At 22.3% G+C, this 20,464-nt stretch overlaps 7 protein-coding genes across 7 annotated transcripts; 3 read left to right on the top strand and 4 right to left on the bottom strand.

Annotated features, from left to right (window-relative positions):
• Positions 1-8: 8 nt before the first annotated feature.
• Positions 9-3,455, bottom strand: PVVCY_1203150 (conserved Plasmodium protein, unknown function; the record flags this gene model as incomplete). The annotated part of the gene is made up of 3 exons (XM_008625323.2): positions 9-326; positions 451-2,569; positions 2,722-3,455. The coding sequence occupies 3 exons, from the start codon at positions 3,453-3,455 to the stop codon at positions 9-11; spliced, it is 3,171 nt and encodes a 1,056-aa protein (XP_008623545.2).
• Positions 3,456-4,236: 781 nt separating this feature from the next.
• PVVCY_1203160 (conserved Plasmodium protein, unknown function) lies at positions 4,237-8,334 on the bottom strand (the record flags this gene model as incomplete). Its single annotated transcript, XM_008625324.1, has 1 exon — positions 4,237-8,334. The coding sequence occupies one exon, from the start codon at positions 8,332-8,334 to the stop codon at positions 4,237-4,239; it is 4,098 nt and encodes a 1,365-aa protein (XP_008623546.1).
• Positions 8,335-10,026: 1,692 nt separating this feature from the next.
• On the top strand, positions 10,027-11,209 carry PVVCY_1203170 (pyridoxal kinase, putative; the record flags this gene model as incomplete). The annotated part of the gene is made up of 3 exons (XM_008625325.1): positions 10,027-10,905; positions 11,003-11,048; positions 11,139-11,209. The coding sequence occupies 3 exons, from the start codon at positions 10,027-10,029 to the stop codon at positions 11,207-11,209; spliced, it is 996 nt and encodes a 331-aa protein (XP_008623547.1).
• Positions 11,210-11,746: 537 nt separating this feature from the next.
• Positions 11,747-14,573, top strand: PVVCY_1203180 (RAP protein, putative; the record flags this gene model as incomplete). Its single annotated transcript, XM_008625326.2, has 2 exons — positions 11,747-14,320; positions 14,475-14,573. The coding sequence occupies 2 exons, from the start codon at positions 11,747-11,749 to the stop codon at positions 14,571-14,573; spliced, it is 2,673 nt and encodes an 890-aa protein (XP_008623548.2).
• A 928-nt stretch (positions 14,574-15,501) lies between these two features.
• PVVCY_1203190 (40S ribosomal protein S11, putative) lies at positions 15,502-16,292 on the bottom strand (the record flags this gene model as incomplete). The annotated part of the gene is made up of 3 exons (XM_008625327.1): positions 15,502-15,607; positions 15,737-15,914; positions 16,121-16,292. 3 exons carry the CDS (start codon positions 16,290-16,292, stop codon positions 15,502-15,504), a joined length of 456 nt encoding a protein of 151 aa, XP_008623549.1.
• A 1,361-nt stretch (positions 16,293-17,653) lies between these two features.
• Positions 17,654-19,282, top strand: PVVCY_1203200 (tRNA pseudouridine synthase, putative; the record flags this gene model as incomplete). The annotated part of the gene is made up of 1 exon (XM_008625328.1): positions 17,654-19,282. The coding sequence occupies one exon, from the start codon at positions 17,654-17,656 to the stop codon at positions 19,280-19,282; it is 1,629 nt and encodes a 542-aa protein (XP_008623550.1).
• A 219-nt stretch (positions 19,283-19,501) lies between these two features.
• On the bottom strand, positions 19,502-20,431 carry PVVCY_1203210 (phosducin-like protein, putative; the record flags this gene model as incomplete). The annotated part of the gene is made up of 1 exon (XM_008625329.1): positions 19,502-20,431. The coding sequence occupies one exon, from the start codon at positions 20,429-20,431 to the stop codon at positions 19,502-19,504; it is 930 nt and encodes a 309-aa protein (XP_008623551.1).
• Positions 20,432-20,464: the final 33 nt, after the last annotated feature.

Raw genomic sequence — 20,464 nt, forward strand, 5'->3', positions numbered from 1 at the left:
AAACTTTACTAAATCTTCAAATTCATATATAGCTTAATTGATTTTAAAAAATCATCAGGAATGTCATTTCTAAGTGATATTATATTTTCAATTTCATTTGTACTTAAGTTATTTTTATTTTCATCATAAAAATCTTTAAAGTCTTGTAAATCATTTATATTTAATAGTTCACAAATTTCCAATAATTTTAAAAATTGCTTTTTTATATTAATACTTGTTACTGAAGTAAAAAAGAGCATAAGATTTCTTATGTCGTTATCTATTTGCACACACCCATAAAGGCTGAATTTTTTTGTCATTACAATCCGTTCAATATACTTGCAAATCTGAATAAAAAGGGAATATAAAATATGCACATGTGCATGTGATTATGCATAAATTATTTACAAGCAAGGTAAAAAAAAGTGCAAAAAATTACAACATAGTGGTATATAGACTAAAATTTATTACCTTTTCAGCCAGCATGTTTACAATTATGTGATAAATATTTTGATTAAAATAAAGAGATATATGATGTAAAATTAATTTAATTTTAACTATTAAGTTATGTATGTATGGGTCATTTAATTGATAATAAGAATATTGTTCGCTAGATATGTCAAAGTTGATATTTTCGATTACTACTAATTGAGAGACAAAATGTATTTTTAAAATGTTTAATAAATTTTTACAATTTTCTATATTTAATTTTTCATAATCATTTAAAATGTTGTCATAATTAGTCAATGCATTATTAAACATAAGTAAATAATTTTGTGTTTTTTTTTTTTGCGATATATCATTTTGTAAAAATCGCTCGGAAAAATAATCATGAATAAAAATTTTATATTTTTGTATATATTGATGGCATGCCTCAATATTATTAATACAATGAGGATAACTAAATTTTGAATTAATAATTTGATTTTCTATATTATCATGATTATTATTTAATGGATTATATAAATTATTATAATTATCCTGAGTTAAATAGTTGTAAATATCATCGATATTTGTATTATTACAAGATCGACCAGTAAACAAATTGTCTGAAGCATTATTTAGACCATATTGTGTAGTATATGAATTGTTTGAAATATCATTACTATTAAAATTAGGGAAGTTATTTTTTTTATCATCTTCATTGTTATTATTTTCTGAACTAATATAACTTAATGATGTTACAAAATTTTGGGCTATTTGTACTGTCTTATTACTTTTACTATTTTCTGTATAATTATTACTGTCTATACTTTTTAACAATTTTTTAAATGAAAAATTTTTTAAATTATTAATATCATGAATAAATGAAGAATATATATTTTTACTTGTTTTTATATTATCTGTTAGGTATTCTTTTAAAGTAGTAGAAATTATTATCATAATATTATTTATTAAAACACATATGATATTAATATCATTCATGTTTATACTTCTACAAACAGATTTTTGAAAAATAAAAAAAGAGTCTTCTAAAAAAGTTGAGGTATATTCATTATTATTACCTGCACTGTTAATACTATATATTTCATCATTATATGTCGAAATATTTTGATTATATGGTTCAGATGTTTTATTATTACCATCATCAATTAGAGATAGCATAATATCATCTGTCAAAATAAATGCTTTATTAATGCAATGTCTTGAAAATAAAATTTCATGATCTATATAAGAACATATAGAATCTTGTATAATATTTATATAGGGGATATTTTTATATATACCATTTATATTTGAATATATATTTGTATTTATATAATTTTTTATATCAAATATGTTGTTTAATTTTTGAAATTTATTATTATATAAATCGTGTAAATATATTTTTATATTAACAAAATTATAACATAGTAATGATAATATTTCTATATTTTTATCATAATCCTTTAACTCATCAAAAGTATTTATACACAATTTAACTTGATAGCAAAAGGTACGGAATATTACACTAATTATTTTATTATATATTAGTTCGATTTTTCTATTATATATAATATATATTAAATTGTCTTTAACTAGCTTTTCAAAATATATATTATATTTATATAAACAGCTATAACAATTTTTTATACATTCAATATATACATTATCTTCACTACTAACTATTTTTTTTTTTAATAGATCTATTATTTTATCTATTTCTATTTCTACAAGTGTAAATATAATTACACATACGAATAAATATTCATCATAATATATTAAATAATCATCTATTTCATTTTTATTTTCAATTTTATTGCATTTATCTGATGAATCATTATCACTTTCATCCTCCTCTCTTAATAAACCATTTTCACCATTACCTACTTCCTCATGTTTGTCATATTCTTTATCACTGTCATTACTGCTATAATGCAAATTATCATTTTGTTTATTATTTTCACTATCTTCAAAAGGGGTTTCGTTAGAATTCTTTTTTGCTTCTGCATTATCTATGCTACCTGTTTTGACTTCCATCTTTTTTTCATTTTGTGTTGTAAACAAGCTCAAGTAAATATTTATTTTATCCTTTACATTGTCGATATCTTTCTTTTTAATCAGTTCAATTATTTCATCTTCTATTATTTCTTTCACCAAGTTGTAATACCTACCAAGACAGAAAAAAATGATAATATAATTTAGCAAGACAGAAAAAAGTGATCATATACAAAAGTGGCATAGTTCATATATTATGCTAGGATAATGGAAAGATAAACTTATCGTAGTTATTGGATATTTTTAAATGTTGTTGATAATTACCTGTTAAGCAAATCTATTTTGTCTTTATTCATTTCATACATTTGTGTATATGCCTGAACATGTTCATGTGTTTTTTTTTTATCTAAATAATTTTGAAAAATAGAAGGTCTTTTATAATTAACATAATCTGTTATATCATTTTGAATAGTCTTATCTTCGTCACTTAAAAAGTTGGAAAATTTTTGCTCATATTTTTTTTCATTAAGACTTAGAAAATATAATGAATTATATTTAAATATATTTTTACGGATTTCTAAAAATGATTTTAAAAATGGAATAGTACCAATGTAATTATCTATTTTTAAATTTTCTTCGATTTTATTTATATAATCTTCAATTTGTATTTTTAATATAATAAATTCATAGGACGAATTTATATTTGATATAGTTTTATACACACTTTCAATTTTAGAAAATGCATCATAATTACAGTTTTTTTTAAAAGATTTATTTATTTCATTTAATTTTTTTTTAAATGACATATGTTTTTTTATATAGATATTTATGTTGTCAATATTGTTTATAAAATTTTCTTTTTCCTTCTGTTGATTTAAAGTTATTTTTAAATCCAAATTATTATCTAGCATATCTAACTTTTCAATATATTCATTTATTTTATTAACATTGGATGTATAATGCATATCAACATTTTTAGTTGTACTTACAACTGTCTCTTCACTGTCCTCATGTTGGTGGCTTGAGGATGCACTTGAAAAATTGTTTTCCATTTTCATTATTCATTTACAAAAAAATAACTATTCCTCTATCCATCCAATCAGCTTATCATATATAGTGTGTAAATATTCCCATTTGAAATGTTCCTTTTAATTATCCTCGATTTTTAAGAGATTATTTTTGCCCTTAAAAATATGCCACTTTACAGAGGCATGATATCAACAAAAATTAAAAAAAAATATAAAGCCAAAATAAATGCGGCAAAATAGTACATAAAATTAATAAAAATAATACAAATGCTTTAGTAAAAATATTTAACGTTATGAAAATTTAGGAGATACGCATAATAGTTTAAAATTGTTAGCCAAATTTAAATAGTAATAACAATATAGATAATATATATATTAACAAAAATATAAAAAAGGTAAACGAAACATCAGGTAAAAGTTAGGTTATTTCATACTGAACAACAAAAATAGGCATTAACTTTTTAATTCATCTCACGCCTAAAAAAATAGTGAACAGCTAAAAATTTGAAAAATAAATAAATAGCCAAAATATTTTTTTAAATCATTAATTTGTTCATATATATACGAGTAATAAATATGAACATGCAATAATAAACGCAAGTTTATTTTAAAAAAATATTAACAAAATAAATAAATATATGAGTGAATAAAAATTGGTAGAATGAAATAATAAAAAAATATGACTATGCAAGGTATTTTTTTATAAAATAAAAATAGCCACACACAATAAGTTTAATTATGTGATGAAGTAGTTCGTCCCATATGATGCTATGTCATGAATTATGCACATCAACAAACTGCCCTAAAATGTTTAATCATGAAAAAACATTGTAGGAAACAAAAAAATACAAAAACATGTACTGTCATCAATATTTCCACTATTAACAGTCTTCTTAATAATATTTTTAGCGAGCTGTGTGCATTCTTTTTTAGTGAACATACATGTATGCAGCATATAATTTATATCTCTGTTTGTTAAATCACGATTGGTGCTATACATGTTGTAAATATAATAAATTTTTTGGATTTTTTTATAAATAGGTTTATTATTTTTTATTATATTTAAAACATAAGCCGGATTAAGATATTCAAAAACACCATCCGATGCGATAATTAGCAAATGAAAAAAATGTTTGTTTTCTTTTTTTCCTAACTGATATACATAATTTGTATTTAACGAATTATTTTTAATATGGATATATCGAGATATGTTGTCATTCAAATATAAGTTAGTATTTTTTGTTTTCATTTTTTTAGAGTCACTATTTTCATTGTCTTTGTAAATGCTTATAATACTTTTAAGTTTTTTTTCAAAAGAATTATCACTATCACTTTCATCTATCACATTATTACAATAATTATTTTTTATGTTTTTTTCAATATAATTTACAAGTGTGTTACTGTTTTGATGTAATTTATTTTTCATATTAAGTAAAGAAATATTTTGGATTGAATTTACTTTTCCATAACTATTCAATAAATAAATCATTTTGCAATTTATACATTTTTGTATTTTATAAATATAATGAATATTATTAAGCCAATTTATATTATTCATATCATATTTATATATATTAGAATTGTTAGACAAAATAAAATCTCGATCAATGCATTTCCCTTTTAAATCATAATCCCCTATTACTCTAGATGGGTGTAAACTGTCATATAATCTGTTAAACTTTATTAATTCAAATGGAACATTGGCTATATCTATTTCTTTTCCATCTTCCTTTAAAATATATTTATTTATTTTTATTATCAAATCATTTAAATCATAGCTTATCGAAAGATTTTCCTTCTTTCCCTTTCCCTTCTTCCCTTTCTTTCTTTTACTGACATTAATGACCTGGCTAATATTTGGTACTTCTTCATTGTCTTTGCCCCCAATTTGATAATCTGTTGTTGTAAACTTTTCTTTATCTAATTCTTTTTTAGCACACTCTATATTTTCAACTTTTTTGTTTAAATTTTCTAGATTTTTTTCCATATTTGAAACAAGATAATCCTTTTTTAAATTATCACAATAATTTAATTTATACATTCTAAGATATTCCATATAGTTATTACAATTATGTTCAGAATTTAATTCATTATATGAAATCGACTCCTCATTAATTATGTAGTGCTTATAGCTAGATTCTCTGATATTTGAGAGTTCAGAAAAAATATTATTTTCCTTAAAATCATTTTTATTCTCTTTCCCTAGTTCGTAAGCTTCATCAGTGTTCTTCATTTTTTTATTTTTTTTATTTTTTTTACTCTTCTCTTCTTTTAATGTATTATTCATTGATTTTCCATATCCAAATTTGCTTAAATCAAATGTCATGATAGCACATTTGCTATCCCCCGTATTATTTACATAAATATTATTTTTCCTAAGTAGTACATTAATAATACATGACCCAGAGTAATCCGTTAAATTGTTATCTGATCGATATTTATAATATAGGATATCCAATAGGGGGTGTAAAATTTTTAAAGACAAGTGAATATTAAAAAATGTGTAAATTAAAAGATAATAAAATAATTTATGAACATTTTGAATTAAAAAAGTGGAACCATTTGAATCAGTATGACCATCACATATTGTAAACAAATGCATATCGAATTGGCTAAATGCTTTTTTAAAAATATTTCTATTATCGTCCTTATCATATTTTTCTTCATCCTCTTTATTCTCTGAATTTCTTTTTATAGTACTTTTATAATAGTTTACAAACATTTTTCTTTTTTTACTATCAAAGTATTCTTTCTTTTGTTTTTTTAAACTCATTAATGAACTAAAAGTTATATCCATTTCTTTTTCTGACTGATCATTTAGACAATCATCCTGCTGACTAAACGATAGTATATTGATATGCTTATTTGTTGTATAAGCTTTATTTTTATTATATAAAAAATAAATATTGCTTTCCTTTTCATAAAATTCTACGTCAGTGTATGAATGAGGGACAACCCATTTGAAGAGATTATTATTTCTTACATTTTTTATACAATAATTGCTTTTATATTCGTTAGTTTTACTATTTTTTATATAGCCTATTTCATTATTATTCTGATCACGAATTTTTGGGATATTGTAAAATATGCTTTTACCTGGCTCGTTCATAAAATTTTGGCATTTTAAGCTACCAGGTATGTTAAAAAATATGTCTGTGAAATATTTATTTGGTAAGTTGTCATACATTCTAAAATGACGACATGTTTTGCATTTGATTATGTAATCATTTAATGTAAATTCTTCACTCATTAGTTTGTATGTTACATCATCATGATTTTTATTTTTTATTTTATTTTCTTCTTTTTCCTTTTCTTCTATATTTTCATTTTTACCTGAACAATTCATATTTTTCCTAACTGAGTCAGAAAATAATTCAATTTTCTCCTGATCAATAGTACGTTTATTATTACTACAATGCATAGACACATTGTTGTTTGCGCAAACACCATTTGAAAAAAAACGCTCATTATTTTTGTTTATTTTTCCACTATTCAAATTCTTAAATAGGTAACTAAAGTAGTAAAAATTATATCGGTCTTTACTTTTTATATATTCGCATTTTTTACACACTTTGCAAATAAATTGAATATTTGGACATTTCTTTAAGTTTTCATTAAATGTATAATAGTTTTGTTCTTCTTGATCGCTTTCTAACATTTGTGATTTTTCAATACCATAATTTATAACATTTAATTTATAAGGATCAAAATCAGAAATTTTATTTTTTTTATTTTGTCTTCTCATTATACATTTCTTATTATTCTTCTTATTATTATTTAGGCCATAAAAAAAGTAGTTGCAAATCATATCATATTTCTCTTCTTCTGCATTGTTATAGGCATTTTCCATTAAGTAATATGTTGGCGATGCAAATTTTAAGTAAATTTTATCATCGGCTTTACTATGGAACATATTTTTACTATTTTTATTTCCCCATTGATTTTCTTCATAATATTCATTACTATTTGTATCAGAACTTTTCGATTCATTATTATGGTTATTACTATATTTTAATAATTTTAAAACATCATCTAATATGTTATATTTAATATTACGGTTTTTATTTCTTGCATTTATCAAATTAATAAGTTTATTAATCTCATTATATATTTTATACGAACTAAGCATGACATGAGAACTTGTATCTTCATTTTCATGATAAATTCCCTTTTTGGTATAAAATCCATAATTAAAAATGAAATAGTTTTTTTTTCCTGTTTTGCAATCATTTGTGTATGTGTCTATCTGGCTTATTATTTTTTTATTCTTTTTCTTCTTCACTATTTGTAAATATTTATATAAAGAAATAAGTTTTGTAGGGTATTTATTTGTTTTATCATGTTTCAACAAAAAGCATTGGTAGCACCTTTTACGATCAATTACTAATTCAAAATTTATATATCTATATATATTATTTATTAGATTATATAATAATTTAGAATTATTGTTTAGTCTCAAAAGTTTGTCTAAATTGGTATTTCTCTTTTTACTTCTTGTATTAATATTCAGTTGTTCGATTTTTGTTAATAATTGAATCCTCGTTTGAATTTTTTCTATTGTGTAAATTTTTCTCTTTACTGATTTTTTTAGTGGGTTAAATGTATTTCTAATTATATTTCGAATGTGATATCCTTTTTTAATTCTTATGATTGGGAAATATAAAATATCATTATGCCCAGATTTTACCATTCTTGTTCTTTTTGTTTTTTTTCGTTTTCCTTCCCTACTATTTACATTTTTTTTTACTGATGTACCGTCAGAAAATTGGATGTTTAAGTTTGCCTGATCTTCATTTTTACGACAATTAAAATTCTTTATGACATTATTTTTTAGTAAGATTGATGAAAAATTTTCATATTTATAAGGTAGTTCCCCTGTATCATTTTCTTTGGATTCTTCAACATCCATATTTTAGTAAATATACCCTTTTATGAAAATTCCACGTATTAATTTAGAGTTATATAAATAATCGCACATTTATGCATTTGTGGAACAATTTTATAATCATGTATATATTCCTTTTTTTATGGTACACATTTTTCCTTAGCTTATAATAAAATAAAAAAAATGAATATTATTATTGGCAAATTCTGTGAAGCTAGCTTTTATCATTTTTTTTTATTCTATCTATAATAATATAACCATTGAATAATAATCTTAAAAAATAAAAATATTAAAAATTGTGGCTACTACAATATAATAATTAAAAAGACTATAAAGAATTTTTATTAGAATGTGTAAACATATAGGATGCACAAATATTACACATACCTTAATATTAAATCGGTATACATTTAAATATTTTTAACTTTATTAATAATTATAAAATTTTATTTTAAAATGTAATAAATAATAGTTAATATAATTAAGGATTAAACAATATATTTTGGTTTTATTTATTATATTTTTTTTTTTATATGAACATGTTCATACTTTTTTAGAACAACATATAGCTATATGCAATTGTGTGTGTAAAATAAAAAAAATATATAAGCTTAAGAAATAAGCAGTTTAAAAAATAAAATTGAGAAAAAGCCTTAAGGTATAAATATGAATAATTGGAAGCAAAATTTAGGATATGCATAGAATGATATATGCTTATTTAAACAGGTCTCTATTTTAATCGAATAAATGCATATAAGTAATATTTTGTGTATATATTTGTTCTAACAAAATGCATTAAAAAGTATGATTGAACGGTTATCTTATTTTATTCAAAAATAATACATATATGCATATGACTTAATGGTGTATAAAACTACAACCAATTTAACACCTGTTCTGTATAAGAATGAATAGTCTTTATTATATATACTAATCTTTGTATTTTTATTTATATTGCCTGTTCATATTTTTTATGATATTTTTTTTTGAAATATAAAAAAGCTAGCTTTTAAATGGCTAACCAAAACATGAAATGTTAAAAGAAAATAGAATAACGAAAATAATGTATCATTTTATATATTCCTATTTACCTCCCAAATAATTCTATACCAAATAATATTTGCGTTTTCACACAAAAATAAATCAAACTCAAATCATTATGTTTTTCAAAATGTTTTTATTAATTTTGTAGAATATATAAAATGGATAATATTGTCCCTCTTACTTTTATAAATATAGTGAAATACACAAAAATAATCTCCTTCCGTTTTCATAATGATGATGGTATTATATTTTTTATTTAGAGCATTTATTTATTACTAATATTATTACTATCATTGTTATTTTATTTTTTTTATTTATTCATTTTCCTATCGCGATAACACGAGCATAAAAAAATACATAGATGCTAACATATTTGATGACACATGCATATATAAAAATATTTAGAAATTATATTAAAAAAATATTTTCTTATAAATAAAATATATTTTAAAAAGGAAAAATATTATTTTATAGATTTGATTAATTTGTAACTATCAATATAATTTATTTATTATTTTTTTTAAATAATTATAGATATATAAACATATAATATGGTAGGAAACATATAAAATAAATTTGTTTTATTCCTTTAGTATGCTATAATATTTATATAAAACTATTTCTATATATTAATTTGTTTTTTTTATATATTTTATCCTTTATGATATCAAAATGGTAAACGTTAATAAAAATAATATTGTAACTATTCAATCCCAAGTTTTTGATGGATTTTGCGGAAACAATATTGTTTCTTTTGTTTTAAGGAGACGAGGACATGTCCCCAAAGTTTTGAATACAGTTCAGTATTATTCAAAATATAAACATTGTGGTATGGAATTAAGTTTATGTGATATGAAAAGTATTTTAAATGAGTTTGTATTAGATGTATCAAATTTATATGGTGATAACAATAACTTGTATTTTTTAACTGGATTTACTAAAACAAAGGAATGTATTGAATATGCTATAAAAACAATTTTAGAATTAAAAAATAAAAGACTAAGCAAATGTATTAATAACAATGTAACTACAGATGGTGATATCAGAAACATTGCTACATCGGGCATACATAATGAAGAAGAATGTTTGATAGAAAATATAATAAATAAAAATTTTTTATGGATTTGTGATCCTGTATTAGGAGATGATGGAAGAATGTATGTAAATAAAGATATTGTAGATGTATATAAAACATATGCTAGTAATGCTGATATAATAACACCAAATCAATATGAACTTGAATTATTATGTGATATAAAAATTTCAAATGAAAAAGATGTTATAGATTCTTTATCAAGCTTATTAAATAAAGGAACTAAAATTGTTATTTTGACATCTGTTCTATATGATTTTGATAAAGAACATTTATATGCTTATGTTAGTTTTTTTAATAAACAAAATAAAATGATTTGCTATAAATACAAAATTAAAAAATTTGATTTTTTTGTTTGCGGTACTGGTGATTTATTCTCTTCTCTATTATTATCCCATATAATCAAACAAGGAGGAAGTATTCTCAAAATTATATCCAAAGTTTTAAATATTATGCATGTAAGTATACATACGATGTGTTTAGCCGAAAACTGTAATGTAATACGAATATATCTGCCTTTACAATATGCATATTTTTTTTTTTTTTTTTTTACAGAATGTCATAGAAAATAGTACTGGCTCTATGGAATTACACATAATAGGTAATTAAAAAAATATATATATTTTCATTACATTTTTTATATAAACTTTGTATATTCTCCATCATATTTTATAATTTCCATTTTTTTTAGAAAACCAAGATATAATTGCCGGTGACAAAGTATATGGAACTTTTGTCGATCCCGAACCTGTTTGTATATAATTTTTTTTTTTATCTTTTTTACATAATATTTATTGTAATTCGGTAATATTATTATTTATATTAGTTTGTTAAATTATTATAAGTTTGTATTTTTAAAAGGTATACTATATATATATATATATATGAGTGTGCTTATTAAACAGATCCTACCTATTTATGTGTATATATATTCAACATATTTTTTAGATGGCATATTCATATTTTCTTTATTTTTGTTTATTTATTTTCGACAACTTTTAAAACGTAAGGTGTTTGAAACTTTATTTAAAAAAAATAAAATTAATGTTAAGCAACAAACAAAATTTTAGCCTACATTATTGATTTTTTTTTTTTGGATGCATACTGAAAAGGGCGTTGAAAAATACCATTTAATTTGGCTAGGAAATATTTTATATTTCTTATATTTGTGATACATTTATTTAAAATTTTTTTTTAATATTTTGCATTGTTTGTTTTTATTTTTCATCATGATTTTCTCATAATTTTCTCCCACTTTTCTAACCCCATTTCTCATACCTTTTACCAGTTTGACATAAAATGAGAAAATTTTCGCTGAAATCCTTAAGTTCAAGAATATCGAGCTTAAACAGTGTACATACACAAAAGTTTTTTTTTTGTAATAAAAAATATGAACCGTTCATAAATAATTCAAACGAATTCAACATCCCACATAATAATAATTTGGGTGATGTCGAATTTGAAGATCAACTATCATCAGCTATAACATTTGATATAAATATTGATAATGATAAAAAATGGAAAAAACAAGAAGAAATAGAATATAATAATTTTTTGAAAAATGCTCAAACTCAAAGATTTTCTAATAACAATTTTAATCAAGAAAGTAATTTAGAGGAACTTCAAAATGGAGGTATAAATCAAGTTGAAGTAACAAACCCTGAAATTAAGAAAACTGTTGACCATATACAAAATATACTTGATAAATATGAAGTGAATGAAGAAGGAAAAGATGAAACAACAATAGAAAAAATATTCGATAATTTGAAAATAGAGAGTAATAAATATATATTAAATTTGTTAGGAGATAAATATATAAATATACTTTTTTCAATTATTTATAAAAATTTTGAAAATGTGTCTTATAATAATCTTGTTATTTTGATAAACATAATTTATGAGTCAAGACAGAAACAATTATTTCGTGATTTCTCCTACGAGTATATAAAATTTATAAATAAAAAAAATAGTAATACCATTCATAATAACAATGTTAGTGATGGTAGCAATTATGAGAATTCCAAATTAAGTGAAAATTGTGAAATAAATTTGTGTCTTCATATTTTAGATATTTTAAATAATTGTTCTTTATACTTTTCAGAATATTATGATTATTTAGTTTCTAAAATTAATAAAATGAATACCGATCAAATTGTTTTATTTTCAAAGGAATGCTCTAAACATAGTCTAAGAACAAAACATTATTTAGATAAAGTTTCAAATATATGTATAGAAAAAATCAAAAATTTTGACATTAACCATGTACAAACTTTATATTATTCTTTTCATCGATTTCCAAAAGAATATTCAAAATTTTATGATATTTCTTTAAACTTAATCTTAGAGAATATAACAAATTTTGACATATATTTTGATCACCTTCTTTTAAAAATAGCTAATAATTTAAAAAATGAACAAAAGTATGCTAAACTGACTTCATCGATAGCAAACAAAATAAGTCTATCCATAACTCAGATACGAAAAAATATCAATTGTGAATCAACTAATGGAAGCAAAGAAAATGTGGAAAAATTGGTAGCAGATCATAAAAATAAAATGAATGAACAGTGCCAAGAAATTATTAACAGTTCAGAACATAATAATGAAACGGGTGAAGACGAACTAACTTGTCAGGATTCAAACAAAATAAACAAATTAAAAAGAAATAATGTCATAGATATAAATGGAAACAACAAAGAAGACGTTTGCAATACTATAGTTGAAACAATAAAATGTTTGAAATATCTTGAATGTAGAAAAAACAATGATGATGAAGTAAAAAATGCAGTAAATACAATTTATGAATTAATTAATGATCACCCAGAATATTTAAATTTATTGTCTGTAGAAGATGTTGTATATGTATTAGTATGTTTTACTTCCTATAATAAAAGAATTGTATTATATAATAATTTATTAGACATATTATGTGAAAGAAGTAATGAAGTATTACATGCAAAAAATATATCTTTATGGATATACCCAATTTTATACTTATCAAAAATATCATGGTTTCATGAAAATTATTTTAATTTTTTATTTAACTGTATTAAAGATAATTACGTATTAAGCAGATTAAATATTTTTCAACTATTAAAATTGTTATCATCTATTGTTAAAATGAATATATATGATGAGCAGATTTATAAAATTTTAATAGAAAAATTATTTACTGAATGGGATATTATTAAAAAAAAGTTTGTAGATATATCAACATTTTTATGGTCGTGTGCATATGTTAATATTATTTATAAACCTTTATTTGATGAAGCATATAAATGTATTATTAATATGATAGATAGTAAATCTTTTAGTTTAGATAATGCTATATATAAAAATTGTTTTGTTAATATAGCATGGGCTTTTATTGTTGGTAATTATCATAAAACTGAAAAAGATTTTGATAAAATTTTAAATGTTACATTTTTAAATCGAGATCCAAATGACTCACAAGCATTTAAACGCCTACACCAAATAGCTGATGCATGTTTTAAAGAAATACCCAATTGTTTAGTTAATTTAAAATCACTAGATATTCTATACAAATATTGTATGCATGAAAAATGTAAAACATTAAGAAATGATTTTAATATATATAAAAAAGAAAAAAATGCTATGCAAATTAAAAATAAAATTATTGATGAAATTTCATTCATTTTAAAAAAAATACCTACTTCATATCAATTATATTATGAACCATATAATAATTCACCATATATTATTGACATACTTTTAAATCAAAATCAAAAAATTGGAATATGTGTCTATGGAAAGGAACACTTAATGAGAACTTTGACTAATTCTCATTGGGATTATATGAATACTGGATTTACTTCTTTACAAATGAGAATTTTAGCTAGCCATGGCTGGAAGGTAAAAAAAAAAAAAAAAAAAAAAAAATTACACATTTTGGCTAGTTCTATTTTTATAAGCCATTTGTGATAGTAACCCAAATTACAATTCGATTTTTCAATTTCATCAACTGAATTAACTATTACTTATTATTTAAACATTTTCTTTTTTTTAGATTATTCCAATTAATGGTGGGGAGTGGTTAAAATTAAGTATGGAACAAAAAAAGACGCATTTACAGGGATACTTTAAAAAGTATTCCATACAGGTTTAAATTAGTTAGTATCCATATATGAATAGGATAAGAGAGCATACAAAATAACTAGACCAAATTTAAGCACAACTGTTATTATGTTCGTTTTTTCAGTTTTTCTTTTTTTATTTTCACAATAAAGCATTTGCTCAGCCAATTCAATGTTACATATAGTCGCTACATATAGTCAGCTTATTTATAAATAAATTTGCAACAATATGAAAGCGGAGTATGTTTTTATTTTTTTTTGTTTTTCTACGATTATCTGTAAATTTGATACAAAAAAATGTATATATATAGTTGAATAGTTTTTACATAAATTACGTAACTTTTTATTCTCCTATATAATAATCATATAATTTCTTAACACTCTTTTCCATTAACCTGAATTGTTAATAATAATCCTATACAAATTATTAACAAAACATGTAATATAAACCCAAATTTTGGCTAGCTAAAAAGCCTAAACTTGGAAACTATTTTAAGCAAACACATTTTTATATATTATATTATGTGTGTGCATTTTAACATTTTTGGTCTTATAAAAAATTAAATTTTTTAAAATATTAAGTTGATTAATTTCTAAAAATACCAAAATGGTAATTTCTGTTAATATCATGTAGGATAAGAAAAAAAAATAATGTAAAAATAAAAAACATAAATCTATTAATAAGAGTTCAAATTTTATTACTTATTAATAGTTTAAATTTTATTTTTTCTTATATACGCGTTAAAAATATTTGTTGTTTCAGCATTGTAGTCTATCCATTTGTTTATCCCTTATGTATATGCAGTACATATACATACATGTGTTGAATATGCATTACTAGGTCGTTGTACTTATGTTATTAACACAATTGTGTATCAAAATGGAATTCTTTCTTTATGAAATTTATTTTTTCATATAATTCCTTTAAATTTACATTCAATAAAATATAATAGTAATAATTTACAAACGTCTTCCTCTTCTTCCGGACTTTTTTCTGGTTGAATCAGTTGGAATTGGTGTAACATCTTCGATTCTGCCGATTTTTAATCCTGAACGGGCCAAAGCTCTATAAGTGGAAAGTAAGGAAAAGTACGGAAAACAAATGAAGCAAAATAAGATGAAGTAAAACGAAGTAAGCACAATAGTGCATATACATGCGTAGAGCTTATTTAATGGTGTGGATATATGGTCTTACCTTAAGGCTGATTGGGCTCCTGGGCCTGGGGTTTTTGATTTTGTTCCTCCAGAAGCTCTTAATTTAATATGAATAGCTGTAACTCCTAATTCCTTTAACCTAGCAGCAACATCTTGAGCTGCCATCATAGCTGCGTATGGGCTTGACTCATCTCTGTCTGCCTTGACTTTCATACCGCCTAAAAATATAAATAAAAAAATAAATATTTTTTTTTTAAAGGAAAATGTATAGATCGTTAGCATATATTATTCAACAAAATTTATGCATGAAATTAGCGTGTTAAAAAATATTTTCAAGCTCATTTAGATTAATATATTAATTTATTTTTAGCATATTTATGGATTTTTTTTTTTCCATTTTTTTTTATTTATTATAAAAAATTACCTGTAATTCTCACAAGAGTTTCTCTTCCACTTAAATCAGTAACATGTATAAAAGTATCATTGAAGGAAGCAAAAATATGAGCAACTCCAAAAACTAATTCTCCTTCTTTTGGCTGAGGGCCTGATACTATTGCAGTTTCAGGTTGAGGAACTTTAACTTTTTTTGATGCCATTTTTTTTATATTACTTATATAAATATATTGTATGAATAAATAATAATTATATATTTATTTAATGTAAAATTGAAAATTTAAAAAAACTATATTTGACTCTTTACAAATATTTTTTTTTAAACACTTGTTTAATTTTTTAAATGAATTTTCTTTTCTATTATTTTTATTAATGTTACGACTACATATATAAAAATATGTTTAATTCCACTTTATTTTTTTTATACCCCAATGGATAATAATAATAGTACTACGATAAGCATCATAAATTAATAATAACACGTAATAACACGTTAATATTTTTTCTGTATATATATTATCAAAGGTATATTACAATTTTTATAAAAATAAAAGCTGGGCATGCATATATATAGCTGCTATAAATAATAAGGCCCTGGCAAGTTTTTCCCCTTAGCCTATCTAATAACACATATGTAAAAATAAATAAAAAATAGTAAGCAGTAAGTAAGTAGCAATATAATACGATTATTTTATATATATTTATAATATTACATATTTTTTTTATTTAAATTTGCAGCTACTGCATTATTATTAAATAGGTAGGCTCCCTAAACCCTTTACCATTCAGCACTAAATATATAGGCATATTTTTTATTTACCTATTACCTAAATAAATATAAAATAATATAGCATTTCCTCTTACCTCTTATTATTACATAATTAAAATACATTCACTTAAAATTGTTTTGATATATATAGGCAGGCATGATGGGTCACTATTCCGTATATTATTTTTCCCCAAAAATAAAAAATAATAAAAAATAAAAACCTCTTTAATCACTTAATAGGGATAAAATATTTTTTCACATATTTTTTAAGGAAAATTAATAAAGTTCTATTATCCTTATATAAAAAATTAAATAAAGTATAATTATTATTTTATTTTTTTAAATGTTAAATAATGCAAATATGTTGAAAATTTTCATTTGAAAAATAAAATGTTATATAAGCCATAGAGAAAAAATAGTCTATCAATTTGTTTTGAGTTTAGGCCATACAAAATAGAATGTAAGTTGGAATGTATATAGGGAAATTTTGCTATATGTTTGTTTTTTTTCTAACCTTTTTTTATTTTAAATAAGTCGTTCAAAACATTCGAAAAAAAGGGACATATTCCTCAACAATTTAAAGAATAAAAACAATGATAAGAAATATTTGACATGTAGAGTTCATGTGTTGTGTCATTTAAAAAGGATAAATTTGCTTAATATAGTTACAGCTGTTTATGCTTCTTCATGTTTGTCATTCCTTTTTTTTTTTTTTTTTTCAATTATTTCCCTAATATTTATAATGTTTTAAAATATTGCTAAAATGCAACACCAAAAGTCAAACAAAAAAATAATATGAAAAAATATTTTTTTGTCATTTTGTGTATATTTTCACAACTTAGTAATATATACAACATAAAGATATTTGAAAAAAAAAAAAATTATATAAATAATTTTGAAATTGGAAATATAAAAAGGAATTATAATTTTGTTAATTATACTAATATGTTATATGATACGAAAAAAAATAAAATAAAATTATATACTCAAAATAAGATAAATGAAAATAATAATAAAATATCAGGTTGTGAAAAATTAACAAATATAATTTTAATTATTGATTATGATGGAACACATTATAATGGATGGACTGGCATTGAAAATTGTAGTCCCGTTTATTTAAATGCTCTTAATGGATTTAAAAATGTAAAAAATTCAAATATTTCTAAAGACACACCTCTAGAACAAATAGAAGAAGATAGTGACACAAGTTGCAATAGTCTAAAAAAAAAAAATGAAAATAAATATAATACTGTGCAAAATTGTCTGCTTAATTGTTTATTAAAAATACATGGATATGGGGATAATCCAAATATTATTATTGATCAAAAAGAAACGGATTTCAAACCCTTTGAATTCATAGGTGTTAGTAGAACAGATAAAGGTGTACATGCTAAAGAATATGTTTGTCAATATATCTCATATAAAAAACGACCACCATTTAATGGAAATTTAGAAAAAATTAAATTATCTTTAAATCATTTATTAAATAAAGATATAAAAGTTTTAGGAATCTTTAATGCACCTTTTAATAGTTTTAATGTACGGTTTCATAATTTAGGGAAAATATATACATACAATATTGATCTTAGAAAACCTTCACAACCTTTAGAAAAAAATTTCTCTTGGCAATTATATGATGATCCACGATTTTCATTTCTTTTGAAAAATAAATTAACAAAATATAAAACATGTCTAAAAGGGAATCAAAAAAATTCAAACAAAAATTTATATGACACAAATTTAACTTCCCTTTTTGATCAGAATCATAATAATATGGACAGGGTCGATTGCGACAGTTTTCCTACTTCCAGCTCAAACGACGACGATGAAAACAGTTTGGAGACTGACACTGTTGAAGAAGAACAAGACAACTTTGAACATGCTGAACGAAATTCTAACGACTTAATTATTAAAGAACAAATTGAAGATATCATAAAAAAAGAAAAAGAAAAAAACGGACCAGATAAAATAATACATTCATTAAATATAATAAATGGAAAAAATGAATTTAAATCTTCTATTTTATGTGATATAGATAAAATTAAAGAATGTTCAAAACTATTTATAGGGTATCATAATTTTGAATGTTTTAGAGGAACACTTAAAGGAACAGAAAAACAAAGAACTATAAATACTTTTTGTAATATACATTTTTTAGATATATATAAATTAAAAGATAACTTATATCAATTTGTAATTCAAGGTGATCGATTTTTATATCATATGATTAGAATAATTGTTGGAGTTTTAATACAAGTAGGTGTTGGCATTTTAAACATTCAAGACGTTAAAGATGCTTTATATAATTGCAAACCACTTAGAGTTAAATTATGTGCACCTCCTCAAGGCCTATGTTTAAAAAAAATATTATTCCCACCAGAAATTGAGACTCTCGTAAATTCAGCAATCTTCCCGGAATAATCATTCACAATTTAAAAGGTAAGCGGTTAAGATGGGAGAAGTTAATAAAAGTGAGAAGCTTATAAAAAGTGCAAAATTAATAAAAAGTGCAAAGTTGATAAAAAGTGCAAAATTAATAAAAGGTGAAAAAAATATCGAATATACAAGCACATGCAAATGAAGTAGGTTCATATTTTTACTAATTTTGTCGGTTGGGCTGTTGAAAAAAAAATGGATTTTCTAGAGCCGACTTAGACTAATTTTTCTGTCCATAAGAGAAGAGGAATAGCCCTTGGATTTCATTTCACTTTCATTTGATGAACTGTCATATTCTTCATTTCTATTTGAGAATAAATTAAATGACATATATTGTTTTTGTGTTCTTATATTTTTTTTTCGTTTTTCTGTATCACTATCACTACTGTCTGTATTTTCATTAGAACTACTGTTTGTGATATTTGCGCATTTTTGTTGTTTTAAAATATTATATTTTTTTAAAAAATTTTCAAAAGATTTTAAATTTAAATTATTTAGACCTCCATTTATATTATTAATTAAATTACATATTTGGTGCATACAAGTACCGTTATAATATATTAAGATAGTTGGTAATTTATTTTCAGGATAATTTTCAATAATTTTATTATACACACCTTTAGTAAATTTTATATATTTATGTTTAATTGCTATTTCTTTTAATATTTTATTTAAAATTTTACATGCAATAACATTGTCAGAGTATAAGTGTAGAACAACATAAGTTCCATTTTTTTTTTTTTCTTTAACCTCATTTATTTCTTCACTATTATTAATATTACTAAAAGGATTATGCTTACTGGCTTCATTAATTTCAGTAATAAATGTTTCCTTTGATATTTCATAAACATCCCCATACCTATCTAATAATCTATTTTTATTTATTTCATTTATTCTATCCATTTTATATTTATTAATTATTTTTAAATACTCATCATCTTGATGTTCTTCTTCTAATATTTTTAATTCTTCCAAATTTTTATTTTCAAAAATATTTTCATTTTCAATTCTATCAATAGTTTTTAAATATATCTCTTCTTCTTTTATTTCTTTTTCTAAAGGTGGAAGATTTCCAAACTTCCTTTGCAAATCATCCCACTCAGTTGTTTCGATAGTTGGATTAGTTGTTGACATTGTTTGAACTTTTTTATTTCAATAAATCAAATG

The sequence above is a fragment of the Plasmodium vinckei genome (genome assembly GCF_900681995.1).
Source record: "Plasmodium vinckei vinckei genome assembly, chromosome: PVVCY_12".
Lineage (NCBI taxonomy): Eukaryota > Apicomplexa > Aconoidasida > Haemosporida > Plasmodiidae > Plasmodium > Plasmodium vinckei.